Here is a 14,598-nt window from a genome sequence, read left to right on the forward strand (position 1 = left end):
AAAAGTGTGCCACTGTCTACCTGGAGAGGATTGAATACAGTTAATATTCTAAGTTTGAAAAGGCTGCTGGATAAATTTTCCATAGATGAATATTGGGGGTTAAGTATGATAAGTGGTCTGAGCTGTTTGGGACCAGCCCAAAGCATGGAGATGATGATTTCCTGATCCTCTCTGGCTCTTTATGACCAAGGGATAGACTATGGCAGAGAATAAATAAAACTTAAGCATGGCCAACATTTATTGTAATTATGCTCTCTGAAGCTTGCTTCATTGTCTTAGGCATTTCAACAAGAATTTGCAGAATTTTTCTTAAAATTATCTGCAGTTTTGTTGAAGCTTTTGCCTCCCCAGAATGCTCAAATTGCAAAGTGCTCGAGGAGGCTGTGCACCATTTAATAAACAGAGTGCGTATCATTGAATCTGATGGTCTCTTGTCACCTTTCTTCTCACTTGTTATGGCAATAACTTGGCTGACTAAAAGTAAAACTTAAGTCTCAGTGGGTTAATAACAAATCAGCAGTAAACGAGTGGCAAAATTAATCTGTATGTGGGAGACTAAACAGAATAGACTTACTCAATATTCACTTATATACGACAGCATAAATTATGTTCCATTAAGATATACCAGTCTTCGTGTATTCATATATCCTTTGATGTGCAGCAATAGTACAATTGCACATGTTTATGCTAAATGAAACTCAGCACATTGATAAGTAAGCTCCAATGAATTGGTTAGAAAACAATGTAGGGCTATCACCATGAGAATTACTTTTATGGTATAAATTACCACAAAGGCTTTTATTTGTTCATAAGCTGCTAACAAAACCTTTCATTATTCAGTTTCCTCAGCAACCTGGAGAATGCATTAAACAAACGCCTTTCCCTTTAGGTAGCATGTGTAGACTAATGATCAAGACAGACTGAGCAAGAAAACCATGTCATTAATGTTAAGAAAAAAAATGAAAATGGTTAAAAATCCTAAAAAAGATCAAACCAGTTGGTTAGCAAGTTACTATAAGGATCTTTAACTTGAAAATTGATTCTAATGCTAAAACATTACAGTCCACAAAGGTTTATAATTACAGCTGCTGTCTGAGGTAAATTTACTATTTGTCATAAACATAGAAACGTAGAAGATAGGAGCAGGAGGAGGTCATTCAGCCCTTCGAGTCTGCTCACCATTCATCACAATCATGACTGATCGTCCAACTTAATATTCTAATCCTGCTTTCTCCCCGTAACCTTTGATTCTATTCACCCCAAGTGCTACATCTAGTCATCTCTTGAATACATTCAATGTTTTGACATCAACTACTTCCTGTGGTGATGAATTCCACTGGCTCACCACTCTTTGGGTGAAGAAATGTCTCCTCATCTCCATCTTAAATGGTCTACCCATAAATCCTCAGACTGACTCCTGGTTCTGGACTCCCCCACCATTGGGAATATCTTCCCTGCATTTACCCTGTCTAGTCCTGTTAGAATTTTATAAGTCCCTATGATATCCCTACTCATTCGTCTGAACTCCAGCGAAAACAATCCTAACCTAGTCGATCTCTCCTCACATTCAGTCCCGCCATCTCCGGAATCAGCCCGATAAACCTTTGCTCCCTCGAGAGCAAGAACCTCCTTCCTCAGAAAAGGAGGCCAAAACTGCATACAATACTCTAGGTATGATTGATGGGGGTGGGTGAGTCCTGCTGCCAGTCTGCACCTTGGCATCATGAGCAGAGGGAGGGAGGCCAACAATTGGGACTGCCTATCAGGAGAGGGATTGAATGGGAGATCACAGCTTTGGTGGTGGGGACAGTGATCGAGGTGGGCTGGGGGTGGGAGAGGGGGTTAGGGTCTGAGTTTGCTTGGGGGGGAGGGGGGGAAAGCAGTGATTGGGTTGTGGGGAGGGGCTGGGGGCCAGTGTTGTGGGGGCCACAGGGATGGCCAATGATCGAGCTAGGTAGCGTTTCTGAATGGAGGACTGTGACAAGTGGCGTTTCTCAGGGATCAGTGCTGGGACCTTTGCTGTTCGTAAGATATATAAGTGATTTGGAGGAAAATATAACTTGCTTGATTAGTATGTTTGCGGACAACACAAGGATTCGTGGAATTTGTGGGAGCAATGAGGAGACAGCAGGATATAGGTTGATCAGAGACTTGGGCGGAGCGATGGCAGATAGAGCTTAATCTGGACAAATGTAAGGTAATGCATTTTGGAAGGTCTGATACACATAGGAAATATACAGGAAATGACAGAACTCTTGATAGGCAGAGGTATCTGGGTATACAGATCACTGAAAGTGGCAACACCGGTGGAGAAGGTAGTCAAGAAAGCATATGGCATGCTTACCTTCATCAGCCGGGGCACTGAGTTTAAAAATTGGCAAGTCACGTGCAGCTTTATAGAACCTTAGTTAGGCTACACTTGAAACATAGTGCTCAAGTCTGGGTGCCACACTACCAGAAGGACGTGGAGGCTTTGGAGAGGGTACAGAAAACATTTACTAAGATGTTGCCTGGTATGGAGGGCATTAGCTTTGAAGAGAGGTTGGAAAAATTTGGTTTGTTCCCACTGGAATGACGGAGATTGAGGGGCGACCTGATAGAAGTCTACAAGATTAGGAGAGACATGGACAGAGTGGATGGTCAGAAGCTTTTTCCCAGGGTGGAAAAATCAATTACTTGGGGGCCTAGGTTTAAGATGCGAGGGACAGGGTTTAAAGGAGACGTACGAGGCAAGTTCTTTTACACAGAGGCTGGTGGGTGTCTGGAACTCGCTGCTGGAGGAAGTAGTGGAAGCGGATATGATAGTGACTTTTAAGGGGCGTCTTGACAAATACATGAATAGGATGGGAATTGAGGAATACGGTCCCCAGAAGGTTAGGGAGTTGTAATTCAACTGGGCAGCATGGTCAGTGCAGGCTTGGAGGGCTGGAAGGCCCGCTCCTCTGCTGTAATTTTCTTGCTCTTTGTATCTTTGGCCACGATTCTCCCATCCCACTGCACTCATCAGTATCCTTGATTAGTGGTTCTAATGCTGTGTGTGTTTTTATTAATAAATATACTTTATTACTTGTTCACACAATGACTGGGCTGTTTCCTCACTCGGTTGTACTGGGAATAGAGGGATACAAACGAATGGGCTAGTTGGGCGCATGAGCGGTGCAGGCTTGGAGGGCCGAAGGGCCTGTTCCTGTGCTGTACTGTTCTTTGTTCTATATCGTTCCTCGCATAATACCAAAAAAAAATACATCACTACAAACCAGTGCTCCAAGTTACCTTTCTGAGTTTTGGGATTCCCTAGTATTTAACATCAGCATGGTTCTGAACAGTTGTACTGTTTGATTGGATAGTCCTGTCCAGAGCTGCCATTCTGTATACATACCTTCCAGTCAAGAAAAGCAGTTTATAAAATTCGCATCACGCATTGCTTCACCAAGCTCTTTTGTGTACTCAGGCCACATTAGGAGAGACTGAACAGTACATAAGAACAGAAGAATATGCAAACATACAAGATACCCAATTCAGATCCCAAGGGGTTATTAATGCCGCATCTCCGGGTTACAGTTTTTTAAAAAAATTGTCTAAGTAAATATAAGGCAACGTGACTCAGAGAATCCTGACAGTGCAGGAGGCGGCCATTCAACCCATTGAGTCCACACTGACTCTCCAACAGAACATCTGACCCAGACCTGCCCCCTGTCCTATCCCAGGAACTCCACACATTTATTGTGGCTAATCCCCACAACCTACACATCTTGAGACACTAAGGAGCAATTTGGCATGGCCAATCCACCTAACCTGCACATCTTTGGAGCGTGGGTGTAAACTGGAGCACCTGGAGGAAACCCATGCAGCTTTGGGGAGAGCCTGCAGACTCCACACAGTCACTTGAGGCTGGAATCGAACCTGAGTCTCTGGCCCTGTGAAACAGTGATGCTAACCACTGTGCCACCCTGAGTCACCTTCCACTAAGATGAGATTCTCAGACCACTTACGCAAGTGACTGGCACAACTGACCCCTTGAAGGAATGATTTTAGATCCAAACAGCCAGGCCATCATTGTCATTCATTTACCCACAAGGCAACAGGAGAGAAAAGAAAAACCACATGGCTGATCCTATAATTTTGCTGGCAGAAGCTTGTGTCAAGGTTAAACAATCTCTGGAGAATTCATGGTATGTACGAGGAAATCCAAATGGCAGAGCAAAAACACCAAAAAAAAAGTAGAAGGAGTAAAAATTGTTAAACTACATCAGTAAAATTATGAGAGCAGTTCTGCAACTTACATCACTGATTCCATTTTCATTTTTACAAACATCAGCAAATCCGTAGCAACACATTTAAACAGCAGATTGAATCATGCTGAACCAGCTATTGCCTCCCTGAAGATCTTTAATAGACGGGTACCTTTGTTCACATTGACTATAGCAATAGCTCTCAGACAGAAAAAGGTCACGTACAGGTGGGTCCGTGTAAGCTTTGTGCACCAACACAAAAGAAGATTAGGCAAATTACGTAAAGATTTCAATATGAAATATAAGAACGTAGGATAGGCTTTTGTTAACACGATGACTGGCATATAAATGGTACTGGAAATCTGATACAGAAGTCTAAAGTTTCACTGCTCATTACCCCCGTTCATTGCTTCTTGAAGGCATTAATATCAAATTTTTTTTTAAATTTCAGGAGGGAAAACGTAGTTCCCAACTGTCGGGGACAAAAATGCCTCTTTCACACCATTGCTTGGTCCAAATGTGCAAAATACTTACTAAGAGCAGGGAGGTGGGAGTTGCCGGAGTAATCTTCACTCAATTATCTCTCTTCTTATAGTCTGAAAGCAATTTACAGTTAATGACACACCATCTTTCATTTGAGTGATGCCAGCAATCCCACAAGAAGTTCCGTGATTCATAAATGTCTTTATCAGATAAAATGAAAGGTTGGCTGTTCTTGGCAAGTTCCCACAGTCTACTGACAACCAGAAGATGAAGTATTATTTTTGGAGGGACGGTCCAGCAAATAGATGGTTGGAGGGTTGAAGAAAACAAGCATGTGTCTAGTCAATGATGAAGCTGCTGGACATGCATGAAACTTTTAATTTATCATTTTCTACTTCTGAATGATCACCCACACTCTCATTTATATTGCTATCCCCCATCATCAATAAACTACTGATAAGCTGACTCATATATTTTAACCGCATAAGATAGGCACTCTTAAATTCCCTTCACATATTTCTGCCTCTTTTTATTCCTTTATGCTAGATTAAGGATTATTTGATTTCCAGTTAATTCTTCACTATTCTGTCCTTCCCCACCCCTGACTTTTACTCCGGCAAGCTGGCCACTGCAGAATTATAAATGCAAATAGAAGCCCAACATTCAAAAGCTTACAATGACTGGTGGGAGAGCTTTGTCAAGGATGTTTTATGATCAATAACATGGCGCAATGGCAAAGAGGTTAGCACTGCTGCCTCACAGTGCCAAGGACCCAGATTCGATTCCCGGCTTGGGTCACTGTGTGAAGTTTGCATGTTCTCCCCATATCTGTGTGGGTTCCCCCCCCGATTGGCTATGAAAAATTGCCCCTTAGTGTCAGGGAGACTAGCAGGGTAAATATGTGGGGTTGCGGGGATGAGATTATTGTCGGTGTAGGCTCAATGGGTCAAATGGCCTCCTTCTGCACTGTTGATGATCTATGAAGCAGAGAGGCCAAAGCAAGGGGGCATCCATGTATATGATGGTAGAATTTATAAGGAAGGCGAGTTTTAGGGAGAAGAGGAGAGCATTGAAATCAGAGGAGAGGGAAGAAGGGGAGTTGAAGTGAACTAATAATCAAGTACCAGTAGGAACATGGCTACACAAGGTACAGTAGTCAAATTCCTGCTGGTACTTTATGTTCTTCCTTCCAGGGAGGTGGTCTCAGAAAAAAAGCTGCACACGCTGTAACGTCCTGTTAAACTTTGGAAATCAACAATCATTCTAAGATGTTTGTTCCAGTCAATAGGGAAGAACTCGGTGGAAGAAAATATATAACTTGGACAGATGGAGTTAATAATATTCTGTCCCCCACGAAGACCGACTGAGAGGGAACAAGGACATGTTGGTAATAGTTACTGGGAGAGTAGAGTGTGGAATGGGATGTGTATCAGAGCACTTTGTTCTTTCAGTCAAATTACTGAAGTACTACAACAAAAGATACAAGTCAATAAATATTGAGTAAAGTTAAGAGGAATCCTTACAGCTGGCTGTAAGAGAGAGTTTCAGATCAGTCTGAACTGGGGAGACATTCAGGGACATATAAGACAAAGAACAATGTGCCACTCCTTGCAGCATCATGGGATGGTCCTAGCTCATTGGGGAATGCAATTTGTTACGTGCAATGACTATTTACTTCCCTGTAAGCCCTGTAAATAAATACTTAATCATATTTGAAGAAAATGTTTGCGTGTGATTGCCATCATACAAATATTATGGATTTGAAACACACCTGCATGCTCAAGTATTTTTTTATTATCTATTTCTTTGCAATAATCAAACATCTTTCATGCCCTTTAAAGCAGATTGGTGATTCAAGATTTTTTTATGGAAGATGTGGAAGAGCTGTAATTTCATGAACTTGGCTATCATGTCTTGATGAGGAAATCTGCCCAAAGGTACTTGCTAACCTTTGCTGAGACGTGTGACAAAAACCCAGCACACTTTCTCTCACATTGGAGATCTCTCAGCTCTCTTCACTCTGTCAAGAACTTGCTTCGTGAGGAATGATGGGAGTGTATGTATCCTGTAACCCACTGCAAAGCACCGTGATGCTCCCGTATTGATGTGTCTCTGACAGCACTAATATTCATTTCCTACAGAGCAGTCAGGCGGGTATTCAGCGATGTCAACACAGGCAGATGGAAAAAGTCAAAATCTCTTTATTTTACAATTTTGTTCTTCTGTACGGTGTTTCCAGTGTTTTGCATGTTAATAAATATCATACATCTGTTTTTAAAAAAAAGTCCAGTTTTCATCATAAAATTTAAAAACATCTTGCTTTAAAATGTGCCTCGAATAAAACTGAATTAAAGTTTAAAGAAACATTCTGAAATAAAGGCAGAAAAATTTACTACAGCAGGTAAGTCACAATATACAAACGGGAATTGTTCCGATAGTTTCTATCTAGAATAATTCAAACCAAATCTACAGTATTAATAATGCCAAATATTCACAGGTATCCAAATAAAACAAGCAAGACTGGTTGGCAAATACCCTTCCTGGTCAACCCTGGTGAACTCGCCCTCACCTTTCCCCTCCCACCTTCCCTGCAGGCCAATAAAGGTGCTTGAACTAAAAGTGAATTTTCCAAAGCTCAAGTGCATAGTTAAGCTAAAAAAAAGGGCCTTTTTTCTCCATTTCTAAATTTTCCAATAATTTTGTCTTAGAAGTTACATATTCAAGTTCTATTTCTCTTATAAATTGTTACAGCTTTCTCTTAATAGAAAAAAATGTTGACTTTACAATATAAACACACCAAATTCAAGTAAAATTGTGCAACCTTCTAATCTTTATAAAAGTCAGAAGATTTACTTATTTCACAAACCGCAAATTAACAGAATCAAAACAATTTAAGCATATACAAAAGACTTCTTCAAGAGTTTTCACTTACAAAATATATAAAAGTATCTATACATCTTAGAAATTCGTTGTACAAAAGGCATTCATTTTATGACTACACCCTTCCACTCTTGAGGCAAATAATGAGATTTGGAAAGACACTTGCAGCCTGAATTTAATGCGACTAGCACTTCCAACTGACGTGCAGGATATATCCCGGTTCGAACCGATTCACTGGCACTGCCAACATGGAGTCCAGCCTTTTGTTACTGAGGCATTTATAAGGCATAGTGCTTTTTCTAAAAAAAAAGATCAGGCTGTCTGCAATTCCACCCAACAGACTGAATTTGAGGCAGTGGAGCACTTTGGGATTTACTATGGGACTTGTCCGTTTCCTTAGGATATCCAATTTGTCCACGATCAGTAGAACTGCGCACTGGTTACAGGTCTGTTCTATATTTTGGCACGGGTCAAATTTGTGTCCTTGAAAGCCACACATACCTGTTCTCCCAGTTCCAGAATTGTATAGATTTCCACGGGCCTTATTTCCCATTTGCAGTCACTGGCTGGAAGAAAATCCTATTCGTGTAGCCAACACTGACGGACCACAGTGCAGTGATGGGAGTCTGAGGTACACAGGAACTGGGATCACCAATGGCGAGAGTTCCCGGGGATCCAATCATCCTTCTGATCTCCTGATGGGTCAGATTGAGGTTTCATTACTTCCTCTGGACATGAGAGAAGGAAGGGGAGACATGCAGAATCATGGTTATGTGATACCAACAGGTGAGTTCGAAGAGAAGGGTTGTACTGAAATTATTAGCGTGCAATTTCAAATTAGATGCTGCAACACAGGCAAAGGTTTAAAACAGAGTCTATGCAATCTCATTTTAAAAGTGCGAGAAACAGCAAAGTCAAGTTTGCAAGGACAAATAATAGTGCTAAGTTATGTTACCTCCCAGGGTAATGCTGAATAACTCCAGATTTTAAATTTCACATTCTGTTTTTTAGAATGATAGAATTTTAATATAATTTTTCCAACTCTTACATTTACTAAAAATAAAACGTCAGATTGCTCATTAAATTAAGTCTTCTAATTATGAAGAAAAATTAAAATTCTCACTTTGTGTACAATTTGATCATTACTTGCAGATAAAATAACTGAAGTTATCCTTAGCATTTCTATGGAATTATGTTACATTATGTGAAATTGTAAAATTATAAGTAATGAAAGGGTTTAGTTGTTAAAACATTGTTGGGTTAACAGTTAATGTAGCATGCAACTTGCATTACATATTCAGTTTTGAGCCCACTTTGTTTCAATGCAGAGCACAATATATAAGCTGTTCACACCAAATTAGCACAACAAAGTCTATATTTTCGTATCAACATATCACCATGGTTACTTAGCCTCACCAAAATGCACAAATATAATTTTAAGTGACGTTAAACTATTCCACTAGGATACTTCCTCAGCAACAGTGAAGCACACTAGGGGCACAAACAAATCACAATTAGATACGGGTCAAGATGGTCTTCCTCTCCATATTAAAAAGGCCTAGTGAATATATACTAGTGTGATAATGTTAACTGAACAGTCATTGTAAGTTAACATCTTCACAGAAAAAAAGCCACACATCTCATTTCCATTCCCTTAAAAATTTACATCAAAAGGTGAAATGTTAATTGCCTCAAAATACACCGTTATGTCATTGCATCGGTAAAACATGCATGTGACTTCTTTGTGACAAAAACAAATCACCTAATGATACTGGTCTTCCTTCAAAATCTATGGCCACATGGTAAATGCGATGGGGAATTACAGTGATGCCAGAAAATTCTTCCCATGGAATCAATAATTAGTCATCTTTCATTTATGTGGCAGCATGGTGGCTAGCACTGCTGCCTCACAGGGCCAAAGGCCTGAGTTCGATTCCCGGCTTAGGTCACTGTCTGTACTTTCTCCCCGTCTGTGCAGCTTTCCTCCCACAATCCAAAAGATGTGTTGGTAAGCTGTATTGGCAATGCTAAATTCTTCCTCAGTTTAACCGAACATCTTTAGACTGTGGGAGGAAACCCTCGTAGACATGGAGTAAATGTGCAAACTCCACCTCAAGAGTCACCCAAGGTTGGAATCGAACCTGGGGTTCCTGGTGCTGTGAGGCAGCGGTGCGAACCACTTTTAAAGAATGCCTTAAAGGAAGAAATCAAGGTAAAGGAGTGGAGAGGTGAAGGGAGGGTTTTCCAGAGCTTGGGGCCTTGGCAAATGAAGGTGCGGCCTCAATGTTGTTGTGATTAAAATTGAGCATGCTAAAGGAGCCAGAGTTAGATAAGTGCAAATAAACTGTGGGGCTGCAGGAGATTACAAAGATACGGAGTGATGAGGCCGTGGAGAGATCCCATAGAGAAATGGTGGAACCAAGATGGTGAGAAACATTGATGACATGGTGTCTGGTGTTTTTCGATAAGAGGCGTTTCTCAATACAAAACACTCCTATCAGCGCAGTGTACCAGATTTAATACAAATGTGATTGTACTTTAAACTTAAACTAATTATACAAAATAGTAAAATATGAAAAAACACAACATAAATTAAATAATATGAAAAGTACCACTGCATACCACAGCCTTTTTAGGTTGCAAGAGCAGTGTTAATTAGCAGACCAAAGGATCTTTAGCTTGATTCTCAGTCTGCATTAAGTTGGTCCTCTTTGGATCGGTACAATTGATCCCTGTGCCACAGAAGAAAGCTAACTAGGGTGACTGCTCCCAAACAATGTGTTTGAAAGCACATATGACCATCAGGCAACAACAGGATTGGCACGGTTGTGATGCCATCAATGGCACAGTGGTCAGTCTATGACCACTTGCTGGGTTAACCCAGCACAATATATACTTGGGTGAGCTACGGGAAGAGGATAGAATGGTTGAGACTTGTGTACCCCATTCCAGCACGAATCAGTGTTTTGAACAGACAAGGAAGATAAATATTCACATAATCAAATAGGATAAAGCAAAAAATAATTATATCCTTCCAGCATCTCAGGGGGAAATGTACTATATGGTGGGGTACAAAACAGGTTGTAGGTTGACAGATGCAGAGTTGCTTCAATTGTCCTTGAAGACATTGATTTGGGAGGAGAGTTGGAAAAATCAGCCAGGATTCATGCTGTTAACGTACAGTGATCTTTACCGCAAAGTGCAAATATGGACCTCAGCTGAAGATGGAATCCAACTCTATCAATTCACCCCTTCCCCTTTCAAAGAACACACACAATGCTGAAAAATGTGCCACCTTTGACAAGATTCATACATGCAAGGACTAGCCAGATAGTGACATATCAATTAGCTGTTAGCACTCATAAATCTGTACATGAATCTGCATGAGTCAACATCTTCTGCAGGGTAGAAAAAAGGGTGGAGAAAATTGGAAGGGAAAAACAGTCATGTGGGAAACAAAAATTTAACAATGATTAAGTGGTAACACTTTTCACAGCTCAAATGAAAGACGGTTTATTTTGAAAGAAAGCAAACCATGAGATAGTTTGCTCTTCTATGATACAATATCTAGCAGTTAGTACTTAAAAGCCAAGAAACCAATCTAAATAGGCCAGCTACTACTTGAGTAAAGCTGGAGGGTGTTTTCTGGACCTTATATTCAAACTATTCAATTCTAGGAATGTAGTGCCTGTGAGGTTTCATGGCGTGTCTAGTCGTACACCTCTTCCAGGCATCTACAATCTTGGCAGTTACCTCATGGTACTTTAGAAATTATATAACAAAAAAAAATCCCTTCAGGTACTTGGTGTAATGGGGTTTTTTCAGATCTGTTGCTAGGACACCAACATTATGTAAAAACCGTAGACAGTAAGATTAATTACTATGGCAAACGCTCGGGAAATATGAACAGACTGCTATTGTATGGGTGACACCATTTTGCACAAAGATCACATTTAAAGTTACAACAACTACAATGGTACAAAACATTATTTACAGTGAAGGAGCAGTATTTTAAAATGTGATAGTAAGAACTAGTCTTCTAATTTAAACCTACTGGAAAAAATATGTCTAAACAGTCCTGTTGCATGATATTAGCAAACAAATGCTCAATATATTGGGATAGGTGGTGAAGTGATATTTTTGCTGGACTAATGATCCAGAGACTAACAGCAATACTCTGGGGACCTGTGTTTCAATGTCCATCATTCCAGATGCCAAAATTTGAATTCAATCAGCTTATGACAACGAAACCACTGTCAATTGTTGTGAAACAAAAAATCTGGTTCACTAATGTCCATTAGAAAAGGAAATCTGCTGTCTTTACTTAGCCTGGCCTACATGTGACTCCAGATATATGGCAACGTAGTTGGCTCTTAAATGGCCCAGCAACCCACTCAGTTCAAGGGCTGGCCCTGCCCATACACCATGAATGTTAAAAAAAAGTCCTTTGATACGACTGTCCAATTTATAACTGAACTGTTATTTTCTTTTCAGTGCATTTTTTTTTCAGTTTTTAAATGCAATTTCATTGCAACTCATTGTAACTGAGCCAACTATACACTGGGCACTGAAATAGTGGAATGCTCCCTTGTCTAACACGAACATCTACCATTTTGATCAGCACTAAATTCCCCAATCTGTTAAAGAGGTAGACAAGGAAAGAAAGCAAAGCAGTGAGCGAGAGAGATACGAGATAATTAGACAGTAAGGAGGACAGTGACTGCTGAAGGCTTGGGCACATGGGCAGTCTTGTGAGACAGTCCTTTCTTTTGAAAAACTGTAGCCTGTGGCAACCGAGTAATTCTTTTGTCACTGACTGGAGCCAGAAGTTAAGACGTTCCAACTTACTTTTTATTTCATGGGTTTGACAAGCTGCTGTCATCTCGATTTTTGTTCTACCCCAAAGAACAATGCTAACATTTGGAAGCACGGGACACAGTGCTGAAGAGTTCTCTAACTTGCAGCTCTCCTGAAACTAACTGTGGGGGAATGACATGGCATCATTTCAAAAATATTCCTTGTGGGAGTGAATGGAATTTGGATCCCATTGATGGGAGAGGTCCCCGCATTACCTTGACCAGGGAATATGTGGGGCATATCATAGAACTACAGTGTAGGAGGCCATTCGACCCATCATGCCTGCACTGACAACAAACCCACCCAGGCCCTACCCCTTTTACCCCACCTAATTACCCTGCTGATTCCCTTGACACTAATGAGTCAATTTAGCATGCCAATCCACCTAACCTGCACATCTTTGGACTGTGAGGGAAACCGGATCCCCAGGAGGAAACCCATGCAGGCCTGGAGAGAACATACAAACTCCACACAGATAATCATCCAAGGCCAGAATTGAACCTGAGTCCTTGGTGCTGTGAAGCAGCAGTGCTAACCACTGTGCACCGTGTTGTCCTTTATGGAGACCATAAAAGGCAGATGGATACCTTAAACAAGAAGATATTAAAAGGCTGAAAAAACTGAATGTATTCCCACTCATCTGCAACTGACCACATGTCACATACAGCCAGTGTTAAAATAACTAATAAATGTCTGCGTTACTTCTGCCCATTTAGAGAGAGAGCAATGCAGCTGGATAAGGGTGTAGAACTCTAAACATAAATGAATAAACATTACTTCACGGGGGCTTGGGGGAGGGGAAGGTGGTAAGTTTTATGAAAAAAGAATAATTAAGGCATATTAACCATTCCATCATACAAATGCACAAGATGACATTTCATTTAAAGCTTCAGTGAAGGGCCTAAAAACGTACAGAGTTTCTGCTGGTCTCCTGCCACGTGCCTGATGGTTCAGCCTCGCAGAAGTGAATCCCATCAGTGGGCTCTAGAACAGGGGAAGCATCCTCAAGGTAAATGTGTACTTAAAAAAAAATCCTGATCTTCAACGACATATTTCACATGTGATGAGTAAAAGTTATAATCAACGAATAAAAGAAATATCTGAGTTTATATTTGCTCTAAAATAATTGGAGCAGGGAGGTGATTTAGGAATGGCGCTGTTAATTTGTTCACCCAATTGTACAACACAAAAATCAGAATCATAAACTGTACAGCCAATAATAGGAGAAAAGATTTCTATTCTTTTGAGCAACAGTGGAACCAATCTTGATTGAATATAACTGCTCACACAGACACTCCTTCATAATAATATAACTAAGTGTGTCATGAGAGAAGACCACTTACCTTATCGTGAAATCCCTACTGTGCAGAAGCAGACCATTCAGCCCATGAAGTCTGCATCTACAACAATCCTACCCAAGCCCTATTCCCATAACCCCATGTATTTAAGCTGCTAGTTCCCCCGAAACTAAGAGGCAATTAAGCATGGCCAATCAACCTAACCTGTGTATCTTTGGACTGTGGGAGGAAACCCATGCAGATACAGGGAGAATGTGCAAACTCCACACAGACAGTCACCCAAGGCCAGAATTGATCCCGAGTCCCTGGTGTTGTGAGGCAGCCACTGTGTCAAATCAGATCATTCCACAGAACACTAGTTTACCTTATTGGAGACTTGATTTCCTACATAATTGTTCCCTGACTGGCAAAATAATCAAATAAATCTGTAGAATGTCCATCCATCCTCACATTTTCATTGCTCAACCTGCTTCTCATAAAATGACATTATTTTGGTTCCAGCAGCACAGGAATCTGTGAGTTCTGTGGAGTATACCTGGTCAAAACTATTCCCATGACCTACAATCTCCTTGGAAACCAGACGCTAATTAATTTCTCTCAACTAATCCTGAATAATTTGTTACAATTCTCACATTTGAAATATTTTTGTTCTGTTTTATGCACATTAGGAACATTTTCCAGTAACATTACAGAGGGTTCAGAGTATAGTTACCAGGATGATTTGGGGATCGAAGAAAGATTTAGATTCTCACTATGCTGAATCCATTCTCGTTTGTACAAATCTAACTGGGATGGCATTGTCCAAGCATTTAAGTAGTCCACCAATAAAGATAATGCAAATCGACACA

At 40.6% G+C, this 14,598-nt stretch overlaps 1 protein-coding gene across 6 annotated transcripts in view; it reads right to left on the reverse strand.

Annotated features, from left to right (window-relative positions):
• Positions 1-6,896: 6,896 nt before the first annotated feature.
• The window catches only part of celsr1a (cadherin EGF LAG seven-pass G-type receptor 1a), a 312,332-nt gene continuing 304,630 nt past the window's right edge, over positions 6,897-14,598 (reverse strand). For 5 of the 6 annotated variants that reach the window (XM_080207361.1, XM_080207358.1, XM_080207360.1 and 2 more), the window contains exon 36: positions 6,897-8,323. In XM_080207361.1, coding sequence (XP_080063487.1) covers positions 8,299-8,323 — 25 coding nt within the window. In that variant the 3' untranslated portion in view covers positions 6,897-8,298. The remainder of the gene's footprint in view (positions 8,324-14,598) is intronic. The other variant, XM_080207357.1, reaches the window with a different exon arrangement.

The sequence above is a fragment of the Carcharhinus amblyrhynchos genome, chromosome 19 (assembly GCF_965287045.1).
Source record: "Carcharhinus amblyrhynchos chromosome 19, sCarAmb.v2.hapA, whole genome shotgun sequence".
NCBI lineage: Eukaryota > Metazoa > Chordata > Chondrichthyes > Carcharhiniformes > Carcharhinidae > Carcharhinus > Carcharhinus amblyrhynchos.